Genomic DNA, 20,759 nt, shown 5'->3' on the forward strand with positions numbered 1-20,759 from the left:
AGAGCTGGGACACATGGCAGAGGGGACGGCAGAGGGGACGGGGGCACCATCCCACAGCTCCCAGCCCTGCACTAGGCCAGTCCCCTTCCCTTCCGCTGCCCCAACGATCCCCCTGCGTCACCGTCCCAGCACTGAGCACCCTCGTCCCTCCGTGGTCCGCTGGACCCCACGACCATCTCCCCGCAGAGAAGGAAGGAGATGCTCGGTCCGTTTCAAACGGACAACACCCCTCCAGGGCCGGTGGGTACAGCTGCCCCCGACACAGGCGACTCAAGTGTATTTAATACTTACATAAAAAAAGGGACAATGTTTAAGGGATATAAAAAAAAGTCGATAGGAAAAGCGGCACAGACGAGTGTCTAGACAGACAGGGAACAGTCTGAGTCAGGTGAGGAGAGGCTCCACCTTCATCTTCTTCACTGTCGTTGGCCCTGTGTCCGAGCTGGGACACTCCTGCTTCAGACTGTCACGGTGCTCCACCAGCGTGGTCCCAAGGTCAGGGCAGAGCCCCCCCGTGCCGTTGTGCTGGGAGAGGGGCTCCTCCTTCAGCAGCCCGCGAGCCCCAGGGTCAAATTTGAAGAGCTGTTCGGGCTTGGTGAGCTCAGCGCTTTCCACCACCACCGGCCCCGTCCACTCTGGTACCTCCAGCCCCAAGTGCTTCATCAGCTTCATCATGACATCATCGACATAGGCGTGGATGCGTAGGTCGGCCTGTCTGTCCTAGGGCAAGCGAGGGCAAGCACAGCGTTAGGGGACAAACACCGTGTGCGGGGACAAACGTCCCCTCCCAGGGAGCACGTGGGGACAGGGACAGGGTGATGGCTCAGCTGCACGTGGGCTCCAGGGCTCCCGTCCCTGAGACATCATCCCTGGCGGAACACGAACTGAGCCCCTGACCCCGTCTGGCACCGCTCCCCGGCTACACCGCAGGCTGACAGGGCTCGATCAGGGGGTGCGCAGGCAGTCGCACCTTGAAACACAGCCCAGGGACGGGGAAATGGGTGCAGAGCCAGGTTAGCGAGCCCAGGTCAGAGTGGGACAGGGACAAGGGAGCTCTAACGACATCCCAGAAACCGCCCAGCTCTGGTTGTTCAAAAGACTTTGGACAATTAGGGCACCAAAACCAGGGCTGAACGTGAGCCCCGTGGTATGGGTTACGTGTGCGCAGTTATTTCATCGGACTATAATTTGTCAGGCTTTGGGCTGAGGTTTTATTCTGCTCTTAAGAGTTACCTTCCATTTCTAGGTGTTTATTGGGAGCTGCAGGTTTAAGCCCTCCACCGAGGGAAGCCCAGCCTGTTTGCTTGCTAAGCCAGGCCAGTCGCCTATCTGGCCACCTGGGAGGGGACGGTGTGCGGGGACTAACCTGCGATGGGGCTGAAACAAGTGACGCAAGGGGAGAGGAGCAGCGCGGAGCGGCGAGGACGCTCTCACTCACGTGTTTGGTTGCTTGTAGGTTGACTATGACCAGCTTCCCTCCTCTCTTCTTCGTGATCAGCGGGAGGTTGCCACTGGGTTTGATCTGCAGAGAGGTCCCCAGAGTGATGGAGAGATCAGCTTTCCTGCAAGGAGGAGACAAAACATCCAGGGCAGAGAAAAAGCCGTGGCTGTTTGCAGGCTGCTTCTCCTACTCTGCTCCAGCGTGGACTCTACAGGTTTCCCAGCCGGGAAGCAAAGCTGCGGCCAGAATTTACAGTGGTTTCTCTTGGCCGCTTTTCTGGGGAGAGGGCTGGGCGTTGCTGCGCTGTGGGTACAGCCTCAGGGCTGCAGGGCGCAAAACACGACAAACAAAGCCGGGCAGGGTCAGCCCGAGGGCCGCGGTGGTGCGGGCAGGGGACGGGGAGCCCGGGCAGCCTCCCAGGGCACTGCGAGCCACAGGCGCCAGCAGCCGCCACGGCGCGAAGAGCCCAAGCACAGTACCTGCAGGCTTCGTCCGCCAGCGTCAGGTCACGGTCGGGCAGGGAATCTTCCCAGTCCAGAATGGTGTCTCTTAACTTCCCTCTAGAAAACACACACAGGGACCATGGTTTCCCCTGCCAGGCAGGAACAGGCAGCAGAGCTGCCCTGGGAGGGGGGACAGTGACCCAGATCCTGTCCCACCCTCCCTGGCCCAGCACTGCGAAGGGACGGAGAGAGCCCAGACAAGCCAGGGGGACTCACCGGCAGGCGAGGGAAGGCACAGAATTCACCTGCATGAGGGATTTTGTGGCTGGTGCTGCAATGCAGCAAATGTTTTGCTGTCCCAGCTCAGAGCTGGGACGCGCCTTTCACTCCCCAGTGTCAGCGCTGAGCCAGCAGAGCTCTGCCCCACTGCCCGGAGCCCCCGGCTCTGCGCTGCTGGCTCTGCAGCCAGCTTGGATGAGAAAAGCAGCTGGGCTGGGCCCGGTGAGGAAGCACGAGGGGCACGTGGAACGTGTAGGGATGCCAGATCACCTCAGGGGACCTCCAGCTGCAGAGCTGGAAACACTGTCTACGCTTCCTTACCAAAGGCAAGGAGCACCCCGGCAGGGCAGCGGCCGGGTCCTGCTGGAGGGGACGGGGGTCTCCAGAGCGGCTGTCCCACAGCAGGGCACTCTCCAGTACCAGGACATGCTCTGATTATCGCGTGGGGAGACTGCCCCACCCCGAGGAGGCTGGGACTCCTTGGAGACATGGGCGCTGGCCGCCCACCTGGGCCTCCGGAGATCTCCCCTACACCCTCTGCTTCACCTGAACCAGAGGGACTGTCAGCCCAGCCCGGCAAAGCCAAGCCCACACACCAGAGCTGGTCGTTGGGGTGAACGGGTCCCTGTCACCCCATGTCCCCTGGGGAGCCCCCATCCAGTGTCCCAGCAGACGTACCTGCAGGCTCGCAGCCCTCGGGCTTTGGTGACGCTGCACAGCCTGCCCGTTGGCTTCAGCCCCATGCTGCCCACGACTGCGTCCCGCACGTACTGCCTGTGAGAGAAACGGTGCCGTTCAAACACGGGGGGAAGTGGCACCCATTGTGAAATGCCCCCCCCGACAGGGCACGGGATTTGCTAAAGTCCTCCCAGGCAACAGAGAATTCCCAGAATGTTCATTTTCCACCACTTGACAGGGTTTAGGATCCAGATGGAGAGACCTGTATGTGACCCCACGGCACTAGCAACCTACCAGCCAGCCAGCCCACGGCACACACGGGGTCTCCATCGTTCCCCAGGGACAGCAACAAAGCCCCCACCCCGCTGCCCCCCTCCCCAAGCTCAGGGCTCACGTACTTGCCACATTTCACGCACTCTTCTACAAACATGTTCCCATGGAGCTCAGCCAACTTGTCCCTGCGGGGAAAAAAAAAAAACGGCAGAATTGAGCTGGGAAAGGGTGGAGAGCCCTGGGGCAACAGGGACAGCTGCCCAAACCCCCCTCCCCGCTCTGCCGGCTGACGTGGGGTGGCAGGGACCCTCTGCCATGGCCTGGGGACAGTGCCCCAACACAGGGGCGGCATTGAGGGGAATTATATTAGGTATAGAGAAATACGGCTGCGTCAGAGCAAAGCACCAGTGTCAGGCAGGCTCTGGGGGCACCGGGTGCCCCAGAACGACCTGGCCTTGCTGCAGGGAGGCAGCTGGTCCCACAAACAAGATCGTCAGTCTGTCCATCGAGTGTGGGGGCTTCCCCGTGCCAAGCGTGGTCATCGCACGCAGGGCAAGCGGGCGCTGACAAAACTACGGCACACTGAGCACCGCTTTGGGCGTTTAACGCAAAAATACTGTTCGAAGGGAGTTTGGGCAGAGCCGTCCCTCTCGCGGGGGCAGGGGAGACCCAGAGGACATGTTCAGGTCCCGGCGAGAGGCCCTCAGCACCATGGTTTTATCTCCATCATGAAAACACCATGCTGTGGCCACCACAACTGGGACTAAGGCGAGGGACAGCATGTCCTGGCTTTTTAATTTTAAATGCACCAACTCTAACCCCTGCTCTGACCCCGCCTGAAATCTCCGTGCCTGTAACCTGGATCTTTGCTCTTCTCAGCACTCAGGGTTTCTCTCTGTCCTTGCATGATCCCAGCCCTTTGCCACTTGTTTTGACTAAAACTCCCCTCGAGCTCAGCACCAACCTCAAAGCACAGGAGCTAGAAGAAAACAAGACCACACTCTTATGTTCCTACGAGCCCCACGGTGACTGGGAACCTCCTCCAGGGCAGATGGAGACAGGACTGACTTGATTTCACCCATTTTGGCCCCAGTTCAGCGACGTTTACTTAAGCACGTGCTTCGCTTGGGCAGAAGACCTGTGCTAAACCAGAGCGGGAGCCAGTGGCACCAGGCTGCAGGGAGCACAGCTGAGTTCTGGTCATTATTTCCTATTCTTTTTCACATGGTTGTTTAGTTTAAAAAGGCAAACGTAGTGCTAGGAGCAAGAACCAGGACTCGGGGCTTTTACTAATAGGCAATACCCCCTGGAGGCAGCTCTCTGCTCAGCCCGTGATGGCTGAAGACATTTGTGAGACGCATCTTCTCCAAAGTCCCATTCACGCTCCTCATTCTCATCCCAACTCCCTTCATTTTATTTTCCTACTTGAATTCGGCTGCTCTCCTTTTCCTTTCCAGACAGCTCCAAGCAGTTTGGCTCACAAGACAATCACTTGCTGGTCTTTAAATGCTGGAAATGGTTCCTTTGAGGACATCTTCCAAACGGCCACTGAGCTGCTAAATGCACTTCGGTCCCCACCCACGCAGGGAGCGGGGATCTTGTACCCTCAGCTCCCATACGTTGCAGCACGCCGCGGAGGGAACACGGCTACGCAGGATCCCTGACCTCATCGCAGCGGGCGAGGAAATCAGAGGCCACAGCCAGTAAGTCAGACCAGTTCCAACTGCGGGACTTTCTCTCTGTCTTGCTGCCCTTGCAGTTTTGCAAATTTATCAAGGGGCAAAATACTTTTCAAGGCTATCTTGGGCTCAGACATGGTTTCATCACCGGGGAAGCTCCGCCTTTAATTTCTCTCAAGAAATTCAATTTAAGCAAACTGTAAAACAGCACAGTGCTCCAAGGTAGCTCCAGCAACACTGGTAAAACAGGGCAACACGCGTCTCTGCAGGAGCGGTTTCAGATGTTCTCATCCTCTCTCCTGTCCGTTCACCTCTCTGACTTCTCGGTGTACATCTAGAGAGCATCAACTGAGGCTGACTGAATTTCATCACCCACTGAATTATTGCCATAACCTCTCTGCTCTAAACTCAAGCTGGTTGATGTACCCCTTCCCACGCCAGCACATCCCAGTTTCCACTCCCAATATCAGCGGGCAGACAGCTTCCAAGCCAGCCTGGGAAATCAAGCCCCAGCATCAAAGGTTTGCACGCGAGGCCATGCTAATCGGGCAGCAAGAGCAGCCACGGGGAAAGGCACGAGGGACCCAGAGACAGGGCGGAGAGGCAGTACCGTGGGAATCCTGAACGCACGTGAAGGCCGTCCACATTCTGGCTGACCAGGAATTTCAGGATACCGACTCTCTGCAGCCCCAGCAGCGCCATGTGAGTCTTGGAGGGTCTGGCATTCTCAAAAGTGGTGTCGAATTTTGGGGAGAGCCCCTTCTCTTCCATAGTCCAGACACCATTGGGCCCCCTGCAGCAATGGGGACAGAAAGAGTGCGAACTGAGAGCTCAGGATCTCAGCAGACAGGTGAAAATGCACCACAAGCCCTATCAATGGAGGGTGAGTAAGGCACTGCTAAATGAAGGTCCTGGATCACCAGCGATTTCTGTTGTTGATGCCAGAAGAGCGCATGTCGGGCTTCTATGGGTGCAGCTTAACATCACACAGGCGTGCAAGAGGGAAAGGGTATTTTCAGCTGGATCCGGGATCAGACAGGAGGGATGAAGTAGGTCTGGCTGGGGTTGCAGGGAGCACAGTCCAGAGCTTTACAAGATGTGAGATGGACTCGGAGGAGGTGCCGTCCTCCCAACCCCTCGCCTGCTGCCCACCCTCCTTACCTGAAGTCGGGAATCCCTGAGGCGGTGCTGATTCCAGCCCCCGTGTGAAACACCACGTTGGAGGAACTCCTGATCAAGTCTGCCAGCTCCCGCACCTTCCTCTCCAGTTCCTCTGGCGGGTCAAAAATCTGAGCAGAAGAGACAAACCATCATGGGAATGGAGAGATGCCGGGATAGATCCTACACCCCTCCTGGCACAAAGACCCAGGAAACCACAACTCTTTCCTATCCATGATGAAAACTGCGAGCAGGAAAGAAAATTTCACATTTCTTAATGATAATAGCATTTAACCAGAGAGAAACAGCATCGTATAAACCATCTCTGTGCAGGGTAAGGGCTTAAAACACCTAATGCAGATGAGGGTATTTATTGCTCTCACTGACAGGCAGCTGATACCCAAGAAGCGGCCGGGCTCCAGGGCACCGCCGGGCAGCGGGACGCCAGGAGCGAACCCGCTGTCACCCCACGTGCGCTCGACTCCAGCTGTCACCAGCACAGCCACCGGCTCTGCGGACGGGACAGGGCCGAGGGACGGTGAGCTGCGTGGGAAGCCACGGAGGTGGGGGACACGGGGACGCTGCGGCTGGACGGGACCGTGCGCCCACCCGGCTTTCTGGCATGGGCACAGGATTTCGGTTCTGTGAGGTGTTTTTCCAGCCTGGTCTCCTGGGGACAGGGACTGAGCACAGGCCCCTGCATGTCCCTGTCCCCTCACCCCAAAAACCTGTTTTAAGCTTCCCGAGTACTGCTGGGGGCGTGGGGCTGGGATCACCCCCGCGGTACCCGGGACAGGCCCCTCGCACCCACCCCGGGGACCCCCCCGCTGGGGAATACAAAGGGTCCCCATACGGCTGGGAGCCCCTTCGGGGGGGGGGCACGAAACAGGGGGAGAGTGCCGGGCCTGGAGGACAACGACAAGGAGGGAGCCGTGGGGTGGGCTGGGGACACGCACGGAGGGAGCTATGGGGCTGGGGAAGCCACGGGAGGAGCCGTGCGTGGGCCTGGGGACACACAAAGGGGTCCCTGGTGCTGGGCTCCCCACGGGAGACACCCACGGGGCCGAGGCCCCGGTTGCCATGGAAACCCGCCAGGCCGGAGCAAGTCCCGGGTGGGGTCGGGACCCCGACGCGCCGCGCTCACCTCGGGGAGGCCGCACTTGCCCTTGTCCGAGTACGGCGAGAGCCCGGCCGCGTAATTCACCGCCATGGCCCGCCCCGGCCGCCGGAGCGCGCATTGTTGCCAGCCCCGCGGACGGGCGGAAACGCGCAAAGAAGCCGCGGCGGGCGGGACACGCGGACGGATACGCCCCGGGTAGAGTGCCGCCGCCGCCGCCATCTTTGTACCGGGCGAGGAGGGGAGGGTGGAGGGGCGGTTGCCCTCACCTTGCCCAGGCCTCGACTGCCCCCCCCGCCCAGGGCTGGGATAAGGGGGGGGCCAGGGCAGGGGAGGGCAGCAAGGACAGGGGGTGTCTGCAAGGAGAGGGGGTGTCAGCAAGGACAGGGGGTGCCAGGGCAGGGCATGGCATGGGGGGCCAGGCAAGGGCAGTGGGGGGGAAGCACGGTGGGGGGGCCAGGAAGGCCAGGAGGTGCCGGCAAGGCCAGGGCAGGGGTGCTGGCAAGGGCGGGGGGTGCCACACAAGGTCAGGGCCCAGCCGTGCCCCACGTCACTTACCCCACACTGCCTGCCAGCCCCCCCCCAGACACCCGACAGGGCCAGGGTCTGCTGCCCCCAGCCCCCCTCCGGGCCCGGCCCCTTGCCTCCCTCTCCCTGGGTATTTCAGGGGTGCAAGCAGACCCCCTCCCCAAACGGGGCTGGTCCCGCTGGAGCCCCCCCCAGCTGCCCAGCGCTGCCAGCTGTAACCGCAGCCAGGCCGTAACCCAACTCCCTCGTGTCTGGTGTCCCCCGCTCCGGGCGCCGCGGCTGGTGCCGAGATGCGGCAGGCGAGGACGGGGCTCCGGGAGCGGCAGGTCTGGGGGTGGCCGAGCTGATCTCGGTGGGGGAGAGACCCTCGAACGCGGCCGTCCCCCGTCCAGGTGCCACGGGGCTGAGGCTGGAGCCACCATGAAGAGCCTGAAGGCCAAGTTCAAGAAGGCGGACGTGAGTGCCATCCCCAGGGACGTGGGGACACAGGGACCTGCCCCAGGATGTCCATGGGGACACAGGGACCTGCCCCGGGATGTCCGTGGGGACACGGGATGTCCACGGGGGCACAGGGACCTGCTTTGGGATGACCCAAGTTTCACAGGGACGTGAGGACGTGGGGATCTTCCCCAGGATGTCCCCAGTGTCACAGGGACATGGGGACCTGCCCTGGGACATGGGGTGGCTGCTCACCATGGGGACAGTGGCCCCATGGAGGTCAGCACCGCCACCCTGGCCGGTGGGATCGAGCTCCTGTGCACCCAAGGGTGCTCCCAGGACCATTATTGGGAGGGGGCAGAACAAAGGGGAAAAAAGGCAGTGCCAGGGAGAGGGAAGTGGGTCCGAGGTCCCCCCTCTGTCCCCTCCCTGGGGACGGCTGCCAGCTTGCCAGCTGCCACAGCCGGAGGAGCCAGCATGCCGACGCTGCTCAATTATTCAGCGCCAGCCTGGCACAGTGCCGCAGGCTCTCACCATCCTCCGCACTGGGCAGAGGGTGACAGTGCTGTCCCCAGTGCCCATGGCAGCACCGGGTGGACTTGTGCACTGGGAACACATGGTTGGGGACACATGGACACAGTTGAAGCCCCCCACATGGACTCCGCGGGTCTGCCCTGCTCAGGGTGCTCCGTGCCTCAGTTTCCCCACGCTGTCCTGGACACTTCTGTGAGAGATGAGGGGTGAGAAGCTCCTGCTGTCCTGCCACTCCCGGGGCTCTTCCAGCACAGCTGCCCAGGGACCCTTTGCATTTTGGGGTTCCCTCCTTGAGGGGAAACTCCCGAGCCCCTGAGATGCGGGCAAGGGGTCCTGCCCCTCCCTTGGCCCTTGGGCTGGGGAGGGAGGTAAATCTGTGCCCCCCAGGGCAGGGCAGGGGTCCCACGTCCCCCTCCTCGGGGAGCAGGATCTGGGTGGCAGGAGGATGGTCGTCCCCTTGGTTTGGGGGTGCATTGCTGCCTCACCGTGAGCATGGGGTGGGAAAGCTGCCCCCCCCCCCAACCCCTCCCAGTTTAACTGGGAGCAGCCTGGGTGCTGGTCCCAAACTGGGACCTTGGTCCCTGCTCGGTGGTGGCAGGGATGCGGGGATGCCTGGAGCTCTGGATGCTGAGGAGGGAGGGAAGGAGGGAAAGAAGGAGGGACGGAGGGATGGAGGGAGGCGGATCCCGGCTCCCACTGCGGCAGGACCCGGCCTCCACCCGGGCAGCGATGCTGGACCGAGCTGGGGTCTGGGGTCCACGGCCTGGAGCCCCAGCCTGCCCTCGCCCAGGCGGGGGGCAAGGGATGCATGGCTGCCCGCCACCTCCTCCTCAACACCATGAAGCAGATCTGCCTCTGTGCCGCTGCCTCCTTCGCGGTACGTCCCTGTCCTCCATCTCCGGTCCCCTTTGGTCCCGTCCTCTGGGGTAAGCCGTGTCACCCCCACCCCACCTGGACCCCCTCCATCCCCATTCCCATCCCGGGGCTCGGTTGCGTCCTCTCCAACCTGCTTTGTCCTTGCATGACAAGGAGGGGAGGGGGGGGGAGTGGGCACCACCCTCCCAGTTTGCCCTGTAACCCTGGGAGACTGGTTTATTCCCCAGACGGGATCCCCCGGCCCTGCAGGGCTGGAGGGGCTTGCAGGGGCACCAGGCGGGCACAGCGGCAGGGGCCCCATGCCTGGCACTGGGCACCAGGCTGGCGAGGGGCAGGATGCAGGCAGCTCCCGAAAGGTGACATCCATTTCCTGCTGCCGCGGCCGCAGCGAGCTCGGGTTTGTCGTCACGGGCTGCGGGGTGAGCCCAGGGCTTCCCGTGCTGGTCCTGTCCCGCTGCGGGTCGCTCTCTCAGGATGGGGACGTGTGAGACTGCTGGGTCAGCAAGCCCCCCATCCAGCCCCAATCCTGCATGGGCGTGGGGACAGCGATGTGCCCCATAGATCCCAGGGAGGCTGGAGCCATCCCGGGGGACCTGCTCCTGCTGCCAACTCTGCTCGCCCTGGCTTGGTTTCTTCCTCGGCGGGGAGCAAAGCAGGGCTGGAAAGGGGCTCAGTGGGGAGACCTGGGCAGGGATGGGGCTCAGGGGGCACCTCAGGGGTGCTGGCTGTGTTTATCATCAGGGTCATTGGGGTGGCAGGGGCAAATCCTGGGGCAGGGGCAAGCAGGCAGTGTCAGCTCGCTCCCAAATCCTGGCCGGTCACAGCTATACTGGGGCAGCTCTGTACATCTCCTGGTCTCTGAGCTGCAGATTGGGGATGGGGGGCTGAAGGGGATCCTCATCCCAGTCAGCTGTCCCAGTAAACCCTCCATACCTGGGGGCCAGACACCATAGCACCCGGGAAGGGGGTTGGCCTGGAGATGGCCACCCCAAGGTGGAAGATAGCAAGGACGGGGATGAGGACAGGCACCCTGCCTGTCCCTGGGGATGGCACACCCATCACAGCCTCCTCTGGGCATCACTGCAGAGCCAGGACTGGACCAAGAATGATGAGAAGCTCCTGCAAGCTGTGGACTACAACGATGCCGGGAGGGTGACATCTCTTCTCGTCCGCAAAGGCCTGGTCCCCACCAAGCTGGACTCGGAGGGCAAATCTGCGTAAGTGCTGACCCACGTCCCCGGGACACCAGGGACACAGGGCTGGGGGCCAGGGACGTGAGTCTGACAGCCCCTGGTCTCGCTGCAGGTTCCACCTGGCCGCCATGCGGGGGAACGTGGACTGCCTCGAAGCCATGCTGGCTCACGGCGTGGATGCCATGACCAAGGATAGCTCGGGTGAGGGCATGGCTGCCACGCGCCCCCGGCTAATGCCATGGACCAGCCAGGGCCACCGGCGCTCCCTGGTTGTTCCCACCCTGCTGGCAGGCGTTGAGGGGACAGAGGTGACGGCCACACCTGTGGGCGCTGTAAATTGTCCCAACTTCCTACGGGGACTCAAGCACTGACCGCTGGTGCTCCCGGGGATGTCCCATTCCCAATCCACCCCAGCCCAGCAGATCCTCCTGTGTGCCCCTCCATCCGTCTGTCACCCAGCCAGTCCCCTCTGTCACAGCCCCATTGTTTGTTCTCTGACCCGTCCGTGTGTCCCTCTCCCCAGGTTACACTGCCCTGCACCTGGCGTCCAAGCACGGCCACCCGCAGTGCGTCAGCAAGCTCTTGCAGGTACCAGGGCTGGGAGCACGGTGCTGTGAGGAGGGAGGGCGCTGTGCCAGCGAGGTGTCCTCTCCGTCCTTGATCTCCCTTCCCTCACCAGTGGTGCTGGCTGGCTCAGTGGTTCCCAGCTCTGCCCGGCACCTGCTCGGCCCTCTACCATGTCAAGGAGCCCCGTCCACTCAAGCAGTCTGTCTGTCTGTCCCCTGTCCCCCTGTAACCCAGGCTCTCTCCCTCAGGCCTCCTGCCCCGTGGACGTGGCCGACGGCAGCGGCCGAACAGCGCTGCACCACGCAGGTGAGTGGAGACGGCGCCAGCTCCGTCCTGCTCGTGTCCCTGCGGGAGGCGGAGTGCTCAGCCTCTGTCCTTCTTCGCAGCGGTCAGTGGCTGCATCTCGTGCTCCGAGATCCTCTGTGATTTCAAGGCTCCCTTGAACGTCAAGGACAAGGTGAGATCGCTCTGCTCCTCGCCCCGCAACGCTGTGCGGAGCAGCGAGGGGCCGGGCTGGGGCTGCCACTGAAACGCAGCAGCTTCTGGGGCGGAAGGCGGCAGCTCGCGATACCTGGGGTTCCTGGGGTGAAAACGCACCGTGGAGTGGGATGTGGAAATCCGGGAGATAACGGGAGCGGGTTGTCTCATGGGGAGATCCAAGCCTCGTCTGCGCAGCCTCACCCAACCTGACCTTGCCCAGGATGGCTTCACGCCGCTGATCCTTGCTGCTAAGATGAGCCACTCAGAGCTGTGCCGGTACCTGCTGCACCGCGGGGCGGCTGTCAACAGCCGGGACCTGCAGGGGAGGTGAGCCTGCGCTGGCGGGGACTGGGGGCGGAAGGGAATGGACCCCCTCACCTCTTCTCTCACCATTCTGCTCAGGACGGCCTTGATGTTGGCCTGCGAGAACGGCAGCGTGGAGACGGTGGAGGTGCTCGTCAACGCCGGTGCCCGGGTGGCCGTGGTGGACTCCACAGGTCACGATGCCACGCACTACAGCCTGGCCACGGGCAACGCTCTCATCCAGCACTTCCTGCAAGAGGCTGCTCAGCGCCGGTCCTGGGCCAGCGGTAAGGAAGCCGCGCCGCCCCGGTGCTCCTTGTCCATAGGGGATGGACCCGCGGGGGTGTTTGACCCTACAGGGTGCTTTGGGGCAGGGCAGGGCTGTCTAACCCACGGCTGGAAGAGGCTGAGCAAGGCTGGGGAGCACGTGCCCCCTTTTCCCACGCACCAGGAGTGCCTTCGCCCATCCTGTCACCAGCTGAGGGCTGGGAGGTGGTGCTGAGCCTCGTTTGCCTGTCTCGGTGTCTTGCACACACACATTCAAACGTGTCTATCAGGCAGTGTGTTTGTATGTGTGTCTGCGTGTGCATGTCTGCGTGCATGTGTCTCCACGTGCCTGCACACGTGTGTGCATCCCTGCGATTACACATCCACAAATATCCCCATGTTTGTCTGCGTGTGCCCCTTGTGTGCACGCGTGCCCCTCTGTGCGCACACGTGTGCGTGTACTCCGAGTGCCCGCCCCTCTGTGAGCGCATTCAGAGGTGCCCCTGCGTCCACGCGGGCTCTGCCTGCTGCGCCCACCCCTACGATCCCCTAAACCTCCCCAATTTCTCTTTCCTCCCGCTCTGCCCCACAGAAGAGGAGTCACCCGAGCAGACGTCCCAGGTCAGGGCCCGCCTGGCTGCCAACCTCGCATCGGGGCTGGCCCTGGGGCTCGCCAAGGTGGCGATGGGCCAGGAAGGAGGGAGACCACTTTAGATGCGATGTCTCCTCTGCCCTGGTGTCTCCGCAGACGTCTTCGCCCAGCCAGTCGTCCGTCAGGGAGAAGAACAGCACCCCGAGGAAGAGGAAAGCCCCTCTGCCTCCCCTGGGCACCCCCAGCCAGGTGACGGAGGGGTCCCCCTTAGCTCCATGTTCAGCGCAGGGCAGCGGAGCCGTGGCCTGCTCAGGCAAACTCCTCAGCTTTGCCCGCCCCGGGGGCTGTGGGGGGGCTGTGGGGGGGGGGCCCTCCTCCCTGCAGTGGAGGCGATGCTCGGGGGCCGGCCTGAGCTGCAACGGAGGCTTCGTCCCCACTCCCGGGGTGCATGCAGCCCCTGCCGTCGGCTATCAGCCCCTTTCTCTCCACATCACAGGCCCAAAACACCCCTCGCCTGGGGTGGGCTGTGCTGGCGCTGGGGGGTCCATGCCCTGCTGGAGCCCTTCCTTCTCTGGTGTCAGAAAGCACCCTGCATGCCCCCGAGCGTGGCTCGCCCGTGGGGGGACGTGGTGCCCAAAGAGCCAACGCTGAGCCTGGCTGGGTCTGCCTGCCACAGCCCCCCAGCTGTGGGGCAGGACGGGGCTGGCAGCGCCCGGCACTGAGGCTTGGCGGATGCTCATCTGCAGGAGGACCGGGACGCCTACGAGGAGATTGTACGGCTGCGGCAGGAGCGGGCCCAGTTCTTGCAGAAGATCCGGGGCTTGGAGCAGCAGGAGAAGCAGAGACGGGAGGTACCAGCGAGCCGCAGGGCCGCGGGGGAGATGCCACCGCATCCTTAGGGAGTGGAGGGGCTGGGAGGGCTGGGGACAGCATTTATCCCTCCCTGTTCTCTCTCCATGTCCTTATAGCGGGCAGAGCTGGACGAGGGCTCCCGGCGCTCAATGGAGAAGCAGGTGAGGCCAGCGAAGAGGTCATGGGTGGCCTCGGCTCTCCGAGGGGTCCTGGTGCTGGGGATGCTGTCGGGACTGTGGTGGGAGCAAAGGTGACCCCATGCCCGTGTCCTGCCCCGCAGATCCAGGAGCTGGAGGAGCGGCTGGCGGTGCAGGATGGTGAGAAGGAGCGGCTGGGCAAGGAGGTGGAGGCTCTGCGGAGCCGCTTGTCCTCACTGGAGGTAGGTGCGGGTAGCAGCTGGCAGTGCCAGTGGCTGGGGCGTGCGGGGGCTGAGGGTCCCTACTCTGCACCCCCCAGAACGAGAAGGAGAACACGAGTTACGACATCGAGACATTGCAGGACGAGGAGGGAGACCCGCTTGAGTTCCCAGGTAGGGCCCTGCTGGCCTCCCAAGGACCCGTGGGGCTGGGCAGCCCTCGGGGAGGTGGCACCCCGCAGCGGGGTGCGGGGGCGTGGGTGAGCATGGCACCGGAGTCCCTGCACCCCTCAGGGGCAGAGCTGCTGCTCTCCAAGAAGACGCTGAGCCCCTCGGCCGAGGAGCTGCTGGCCACGCTGCAGGGGCAGGTGCAGTCCCTCACCGTGCAGAACAAGGAGCTGCGGGAGAAAATACAGGCAAGTCCCCGTCTGTCCGTCTGTCCCTCCCTGTGTCTGTCCCCTGGCCCCGGTGGCCTCACCGTCCCCTCGGCAGGTGCTGGAGAACTACGAGCGGGACGAGAGCAACCCATCCATCCCCGGGGACTTCGTGCCCGCCAGCCTCTACAACGCTCTCCAATGCGAGCTGGAGCGGTTGCGGGCGCAGCGCTTGGAGCCACCGCGGAGCACGGATGCGAGGGACGAGGCCGGTGGGCAGCCGGAGGGACAGACCGGTGCCTCGGAGCGAGCCCCGGAGCGAATCGGGGAGGGCAGTGCCGCGCAGCGGCTCACCGAGGAGCCAGCCTGGACCTGGGGCAAGTGCAAGGCGGCGCTGGGCGAGCTGCGGGTGCTACGCACGCAGACCTCCTCTTCCACGGCCGAGCGGGAGGCCGGCGCTGAGCTGGCGGAGGCCCGGGCAGCCCTGCGGCAGGCGCAGGCGGCGCTGGAGGAGCGGGAGCAGCGGGTGAAGGAGCTGCAGGCCCGTTTGGAGGCTGGTGCGGAGGCCGTGGAAGTGACGACGGCCTCCCTGGGGGCCTCCTTGGAGGAGGCGTCGAGGGAGAAGGAAGCCTTGCTGGAGCGTTGCGGCCGGGCGGAGGCAGAGGCGGAGGCCCTGCGGCGGGAGCTGGAGGCCAAGGCGCGGGACTGGCGGGCAGCGGGCGGCCCCGAGCCGGAACCGGGGATGTTGGAGCGACGGGTGGCGGAGCTGGTGCGACAGCACGAGGAGGTGACGGCCCAGCTGGGGCAGCTGCGGGAGACTCTGGGTCGCAGGGAGGCCGAGCTGGGCACCCTGCGGGAGCAGCTGGCCGCCCGGCCGGTGGGGCGGCGGGAGCACGAGGAGGCCCTGGCGCGGCTGCGGCAGGCGCAGGCGGAGGCCGAGGGCCGGGTGCCGCGGGAGGAGCACGCCCGGGCCACGGCGGCGCTGGAGGAGAAGGCGCGGGCGCTGCGGGAGCGGGCGGCACAGCTGGAGGCGGCGGCGGAGGCCAAGGGGCGCGAGGCCGCCCGGCTGGAGGCCGAGCTGGCGGCGGCGGTGCCGCGAGGAGAGCACGAGGCGGCGCAGGCGGGGCTGCGTGCCGAGGCGGCGGCGCTGGCCCAGCGGCTGAGCGAGCTCTCGCGGCGGCACGAGAAGACGTGCGAGGAGGTGTTCCGGGTGCAGCGCCAGGCGCTCTTCATGAAAAGCGAGCGGCAGGCGGCCGAGGAGCGTCTGGCCGCCGCGCAGAAGCAGCTGGCGGAGGCGCAGGACGAGGTGCGGCGGCTGCGGGAGCTCCACGGCCACGCCGAGGACTCGGCCCGGCTGGTCAGGGACAGGGACAGGAAGGTAGGGGACAGGGAGGAGGGGTCGGAAGGGGGGGTGAGGGGCTCCTGGCAAGGGAAGGGGTGCCCTGGGGTCTGCTCGGGTGAGCTGAGCTGGCCGCGTCGCAGGAGGGATGCGCTTGTAAACGTGCACATGCTTGTGTACACAGATGTGTGCACACGCGTACATGCATATATGTGCATACAGGTATATGCAAGTGCACACACAAGTGCACGTGCTTGCACACACCTGCACATACACGCATGCTTGCACACCTAAGTGCAAACACGGACACACGTACACCCGTGCGTGCAGACTTGCCGCTCTCCCTGCTGTTCCCCTTTTTCCTTCCCCAAGCTGAGACTGAAACTGGGGGCAGAAGGGGGGGGGGGGAGCCCCGGCTCTGCCCCCACCCGGGGGGTCAGGGGGGGCACAGCCGTGGGTGGACCCCAGGGGAGGTGGGGCTGCGGGGTCCCTGTAACCTCTGTGCGCTGTGCAGATCACTGAGCTCTCCAAGGAGGTCTTCAGGCTGAAGGAAGCCCTGAATGCCCTCCCCGAGTCCCGGGGGCCACCGCAGTCACCCCCCGACAGTACCGCGCTCCAGGCCAGGATCCGAGCGCTGGAGGAGAAGCTGGCGGTGGGTACCGGGGGGCTCGTGGCTGTCATCTGGTGGGTTCTGGGCTTCTGCAAGCCCCCGGGCCCATGCTCAAACCAACCTGCTCGCTGTCTTGCAGGAGACAGAAATGCGGCACAGCAAGGTGGTGACGCTGTACCGGAGCCACCTGCTCTACGCGGTGCAGGTGAGATGGGGACACGGGTGTTGGGGGAATTGGGGACATCAGTATGGGGGACCGGGGCACCAGCCAGCCACGCATCGGTGCCCGCAGCCGCGTGGGAGGCAGCGAGGGGCTGGATCCAGGGACTGCCAACCCAGGGGCGCTTGGGCCACGCACAGGGACTCCCCGCCATCCCCTCCGCAGTCCCCCCTCATGTCCCCTCCACCCCAGGGCCACATGGACGAGGACGTGCAGAGACTCCTGTGCCAGATCCTGCGGATGCAGCGGCTGCAGGAGCAGGGCAGATGAGCCCCTGCCAGCACGGCAGTGCCGCAGGGGTCGGTGGCATGGCCAGTGAGACAGCTGGGGGGCCAGGCCCGTGACAGCACCCTCTGTGCCCCTTTGCTTCTCTGGGCAGCACCCTGTCACTGGCACACGCACCCCTGCACCCACCCGGCCCTGGGGGGCCTGTGCCAGCCCCCCCTGCTGCCCCACGCACCCCAGCCCAGCAGCAATAAAGTATTTATACTCACGCCAACGGGACGGCTCGTCTTTGGGGGAGACAAGGGTGGGCACAGGGACAGGCATGCGGAGGGCTGCGGGGGAGGTCGGCAGGGCTGGGGACAGTAGGGGATCGGTGCCATCATCTCCTCCAGCCCCCACGTCCCCAGATGGGAGCGGGTGACCATGAAAACAGCGGGGTGGTGGCGTGGGAAGGGTTGAAACCCTCTTGGCTGGAGCCGAAACCGCTTTCCTGCGGGTCCGGGGCAGGCAGAGGCCCCATGCATGGGAATCCCTATGGAGCCACGCTGGGCGGCGAGTCCCCGCTGGGGACGGTGTTTCCTGCGCGAGGAAGTGGGCTGAGGTCCGGCCGGGGCTGCGGCTTCCCGCACCGACGGTGACAGAGCCTCTGGTCCCAGACGCCTGGCCCCGCTGCGGTGAGCACCACGGGGGACAGGGCTCCCCACGGGGCTGGGGGCACAGGGGGGTATCGGGGGCTACCGGTGGCCCCACGGCGCCTGGCTGGGGGGCACTATGGGGAGCCGCTGGCCCATGATACGGGGAAAGCCAGGCACGTCCCCACCCTGGGGCCGAGCCAGCCCACCGCCAGCATGGGCGATGACAGGGGCAGGATCCGTCCCTGCGGTGCTGAGCTTGGTCACAGCGGGGAACTCGGCTCGGTCCCCAGGCTGGGTTTTGGGGGGTCTCTGTGGGGGCCAGTCCCTGCCCAGATGCCCTGGGAGGTGGGGGCCATTCCCCTTCCCTGGCCAAGGCCAGAGTGACCCAAAACCCCGATTCGGGACCGGAGGGGCGGCTGCAGGTCCCTGTGGAAAACCAGGGTGCTTTCGCTCCAGCCTCCACCCCCTCCTCCTTCCTGGCAGCAGGATCTGGCCATTGCAGCAAGAAACCATCCCCTGTCCCCAGGGTGTGCGGCAAGGCCAGAGGGGAAACTGAGGCACGGTGCTGTGGGGTGGCCCGGAGATGGGTTTGAACCCCTGGCTTTAGGGCAATGTCCCTGGACCACCTGGGGACCTGTGTCCATGGTGTCCCTGCTGTCCCCTGCCCTGGGGTTTGACCGTCCTGCCTGCCCCACAGGTCCCTGGAACCGGGCAGTTCCGCTGAGTCTCCCTGACATGAAGTGGCTTTGGGTGATGGCGTTTGTGGCACCCGCCTGCGCCGTTCCCTACAACGGCACGGCGGGCGGCACCGGGGACAGAGGTACGGGGGGGACGGGGACGATGGGGACAGCGGTATGGGGGCATGTGGGACCAGGGATGGAGGGACTGGGATAGCTGGGATGGAGGGATGGGGGGACCCGGGGGGACGGGAGGGCTGGGGACAGGGGGACTGGGGGTCTGGAATGGAGGTGTGGGGGGACGGGAGACAGCAGGACTGGGCAGACTGGGAGCGCTGGGCATGGAGATGGAGGGAGCAGGGATGGAGGTATAGGGGCACCGAGGGGACTGGGGACACTGAGGGGACCAAGGACAGGATTACAGGGCATCTAAGGGTAGAGGTATAGGGACACTGGAGAGGTTGGGGACATGAGGGGACCAAGGACATGGGGGCTGGGGGCTTTGGGGAGGGAGGGGCACCAGGGAACAGAGTTGGGGAGCCCAGGGAGGCACAGACCCTTCCTGAGCCAGCGTCACCCCCTACCACTCCCTGTCCCCGCTGCGGCATGTCCCCTTCACCCCCCTGCAATGTGGGGGGCTGCGCGGGGGGGGTGCAGCCCATGCCCACTGCCATGCCCCCCAGGCCGCTGCACCTTGCAGCACGGCACCCTGGGCACCGAGGTGCTGCTGCGGTGCCCGGCCACGGCGGGGGGGCCAGCTGAGTGGCGCCGGGGGGGGACTGTCCTGGGAACGTATCCTGCACCGGGGCTGGCCCTCCCCAACGCCAGCCTGGCCCATGAGGGCCACTACAGCTGCCACCACCCTGGCACCGGTGAGACCTGGGCCACCATCTGCCTGCGGCTGGGCTGTGAGTGACCCTGCCCCCCCCCCCCCCCCCCCCATGGCCCCCGCTGCTGGCTGGGGGTCCCCTGGGGAGGCCGCAGCAGGGTGACGACTGTCCCCTGCCCCAGATCCCCCGGCACTGCCTGCCGTCAAGTGCTGGGCCATCAGCTACCCGCAGGCAGTGAACTGCTCCTGGGTCCTGGCCCCCGAGCCGCTGCTGGACACCGACTTCGTGGCCACGTACAGGTCAGTGGGGGGCCCCGAGCCCCAGCTAAGCCCCCCCCCCCATGCCCGTCCCTCACCCAGCTCCCCCCTCTGCCCCCCCCTCCCCAGGCACGGCGTCTGGGGGGCCACAGAGCCGGGTGAGTGCATCCGCACGGGGCCGCGGAGCTGCTCCTTTGGGGATGTGCAGATGTTCTCCCTCACCCCCTACGTGGTGAACGTGACGGCCGTGAACCCCCTGGGCGCTGCCTCCAGCCTCCTGCCCTTCCTCCTGGAGAACATCAGTGAGTGCTGCTGGGACGACACCCGCGTCTCCCCCCGCAGACCCCCCAAGCCTGGGTCTAATCCAGCCCTGGGGCTTCCTTTGGGCCTTTCTCCTCCGGTTTGCTCCCCTAATTGGGATGCAGAAACATCGGTGTAATGATTTGCCGGGTCTCAGGCCACCTCTGCAGCCTGGATTGCACAGCTCAGTCAACGGGGGCTGGCGGACACGGCGTCGCTGTCCCCAGTGGCCCCGTGCCGGATCTCCCAGCCAGCACCTCACACCTTCGTTGTCTCCCTGCTTCGTTAGTAAAGCCGGACCCCCCCGAGGACCTGCGGGTCTCACCCATCCCCGGGGAGACCAAGAAGCTGCTGCTGGAGTGGAGCCCGCCGGGGTCCTGGCCCTTCCCGGAGTACTTCCCGCTGAAGTATCGCATCCGCTACGCCCAGGAGGGCTCTGTCACCCAAACGGTACTGCCCACCCTGCCACCGGGGGTAAACTGAGGCACGGCTGAGGGACGCGCCCCGAGCAAGGCTGCGTCCTGCCCCTCGGCCCGTGGGTGCCCCTAACCCCGCTCTACCCCCAGATCGGGCCATACGAGCAGACGTCTTACACCCTGATGGGGGTGCGGCCCGGGACCCTCCACCACATCCAGGTGGCCGCCAAGGACTTCACAGACGCCGGGGAGTTCAGCGCCTGGAGCCTGCCGGCCTCGGGGACGCCCTGGATGGAGCCGTGACAGGCAGAGCAGGGCCGGCGTCCCCTTCCCCGCCCTGCTCCTCTCCCTTGTCCCACCGAGGGACCCCAGCCGCGCTCTGTCCCCGCGTCCCCAGCAGCACTGGGGGGGACCCGCCAGAATCAGGCAATAAACCGGCCTGCGGCTCCGACCCCCGCCCCCTTTCCTGAGTCCGCCATGGAGCAGCTGGGCAGCCCCCGGCGACGGGACGGTCCCTTTGCTGGTTGTGAGGCCTCTGTGGCCTCAGCCGGTGCCTGTGACCGGCCCAGACTGGCCCCCTCCAGGCCCGTACGGTCCCCGCGGCCCCTCTCCGCGGTCTCCAGGACGCCCCCAAGGGCCCAGCCACCCCCCGGGACCGCCCGGGGCCCGACGCTGAGCCCCGGAACCTCCTTTCGGGTCACCGCGGGCGGGCGGGCTCTTGGTGGCGGGCACAGAGGCCGCGGGGCGGAGCTTCGATGACGGGCGGCAGAGTTAGCCAGTAGCAGACGAGAACTTGCCAGGCTGCGATCAATTTCACCAATGA

At 65.0% G+C, this 20,759-nt stretch overlaps 3 protein-coding genes across 7 annotated transcripts; 2 read left to right on the forward strand and 1 right to left on the reverse strand.

The window, feature by feature from the left end:
* Positions 1-18: 18 nt before the first annotated feature.
* On the reverse strand, positions 19-7,232 carry SIRT6 (sirtuin 6). Its single transcript, XM_054805191.1, has 8 exons — positions 7,096-7,232; positions 5,955-6,082; positions 5,404-5,586; positions 3,240-3,299; positions 2,842-2,937; positions 1,921-2,001; positions 1,439-1,562; positions 19-720 (listed from the first exon to the last, which is right to left on the reverse strand). The coding sequence occupies exons 1-8, from the start codon at positions 7,159-7,161 to the stop codon at positions 385-387; spliced, it is 1,074 nt and encodes a 357-aa protein (XP_054661166.1). The 5' UTR covers positions 7,162-7,232; the 3' UTR covers positions 19-384.
* ANKRD24 (ankyrin repeat domain 24) lies at positions 7,185-17,085 on the forward strand. 5 transcript variants are annotated; one of them, XM_054805179.1, is made up of 20 exons: positions 7,185-7,266; positions 7,989-8,052; positions 10,531-10,661; positions 10,750-10,838; positions 11,161-11,225; positions 11,453-11,510; positions 11,591-11,661; positions 11,905-12,011; positions 12,087-12,274; positions 12,847-12,875; positions 13,003-13,095; positions 13,593-13,697; positions 13,815-13,859; positions 13,979-14,077; positions 14,155-14,227; positions 14,348-14,469; positions 14,546-15,805; positions 16,281-16,418; positions 16,516-16,581; positions 16,789-17,085. In XM_054805179.1, exons 2-20 carry the CDS (start codon positions 8,017-8,019, stop codon positions 16,864-16,866), a joined length of 2,853 nt encoding a protein of 950 aa, XP_054661154.1. In that variant the 5' UTR covers positions 7,185-7,266; positions 7,989-8,016; the 3' UTR covers positions 16,867-17,085. The 5 variants fall into 5 exon arrangements, with proteins under 5 accessions (XP_054661154.1, XP_054661156.1, XP_054661155.1 ...); XM_054805181.1 differs by lacking the exon at positions 7,185-7,266 and having other exon boundaries at positions 7,577-8,052; XM_054805180.1 differs by lacking the exons at positions 7,185-7,266; positions 7,989-8,052 and adding an exon at positions 9,268-9,445.
* Positions 16,905-20,384, forward strand: EBI3 (Epstein-Barr virus induced 3). Its single transcript, XM_054805967.1, has 8 exons — positions 16,905-16,936; positions 17,329-17,495; positions 18,154-18,276; positions 18,817-19,041; positions 19,145-19,262; positions 19,350-19,522; positions 19,810-19,970; positions 20,087-20,384. Exons 1-8 carry the CDS (start codon positions 16,905-16,907, stop codon positions 20,237-20,239), a joined length of 1,152 nt encoding a protein of 383 aa, XP_054661942.1. The 3' UTR covers positions 20,240-20,384.
* The last annotated feature ends 375 nt before the right edge of the window (positions 20,385-20,759 follow it).

This window comes from Grus americana, chromosome 28 (genome assembly GCF_028858705.1).
Source record: "Grus americana isolate bGruAme1 chromosome 28, bGruAme1.mat, whole genome shotgun sequence".
NCBI lineage: Eukaryota > Metazoa > Chordata > Aves > Gruiformes > Gruidae > Grus > Grus americana.

Coding starts and splice junctions, on each gene's coding strand:
- SIRT6 (XM_054805191.1), bottom strand. CDS start 7,161: ATGGCGGTGAATTACGCGGCCGGGCTCTCGCCGTACTCGGACAAGGGC. Junction 6,083..7,095: donor GCAAGTGCGGCCTCCCCGAG/GTGAGCGCGGCG, acceptor TCTTCTGCTCAG/ATTTTTGACCCGCCAGAGGA. Junction 721..1,438: donor ACCTACAAGCAACCAAACAC/GTGAGTGAGAGC, acceptor CGCTTGCCCTAG/GACAGACAGGCCGACCTACG.
- ANKRD24 (XM_054805180.1), top strand. CDS start 9,377: ATGGCTGCCCGCCACCTCCTCCTCAACACCATGAAGCAGATCTGCCTC. Junction 11,226..11,452: donor GCGTCAGCAAGCTCTTGCAG/GTACCAGGGCTG, acceptor TCTCTCCCTCAG/GCCTCCTGCCCCGTGGACGT. Junction 15,806..16,280: donor TCAGGGACAGGGACAGGAAG/GTAGGGGACAGG, acceptor TGCGCTGTGCAG/ATCACTGAGCTCTCCAAGGA.
- EBI3 (XM_054805967.1), top strand. CDS start 16,905: ATGGCCAGTGAGACAGCTGGGGGGCCAGGCCC. Junction 17,496..18,153: donor AGACGCCTGGCCCCGCTGCG/GTGAGCACCACG, acceptor CCTGCCCCACAG/GTCCCTGGAACCGGGCAGTT. Junction 19,263..19,349: donor GACTTCGTGGCCACGTACAG/GTCAGTGGGGGG, acceptor CCCCCTCCCCAG/GCACGGCGTCTGGGGGGCCA.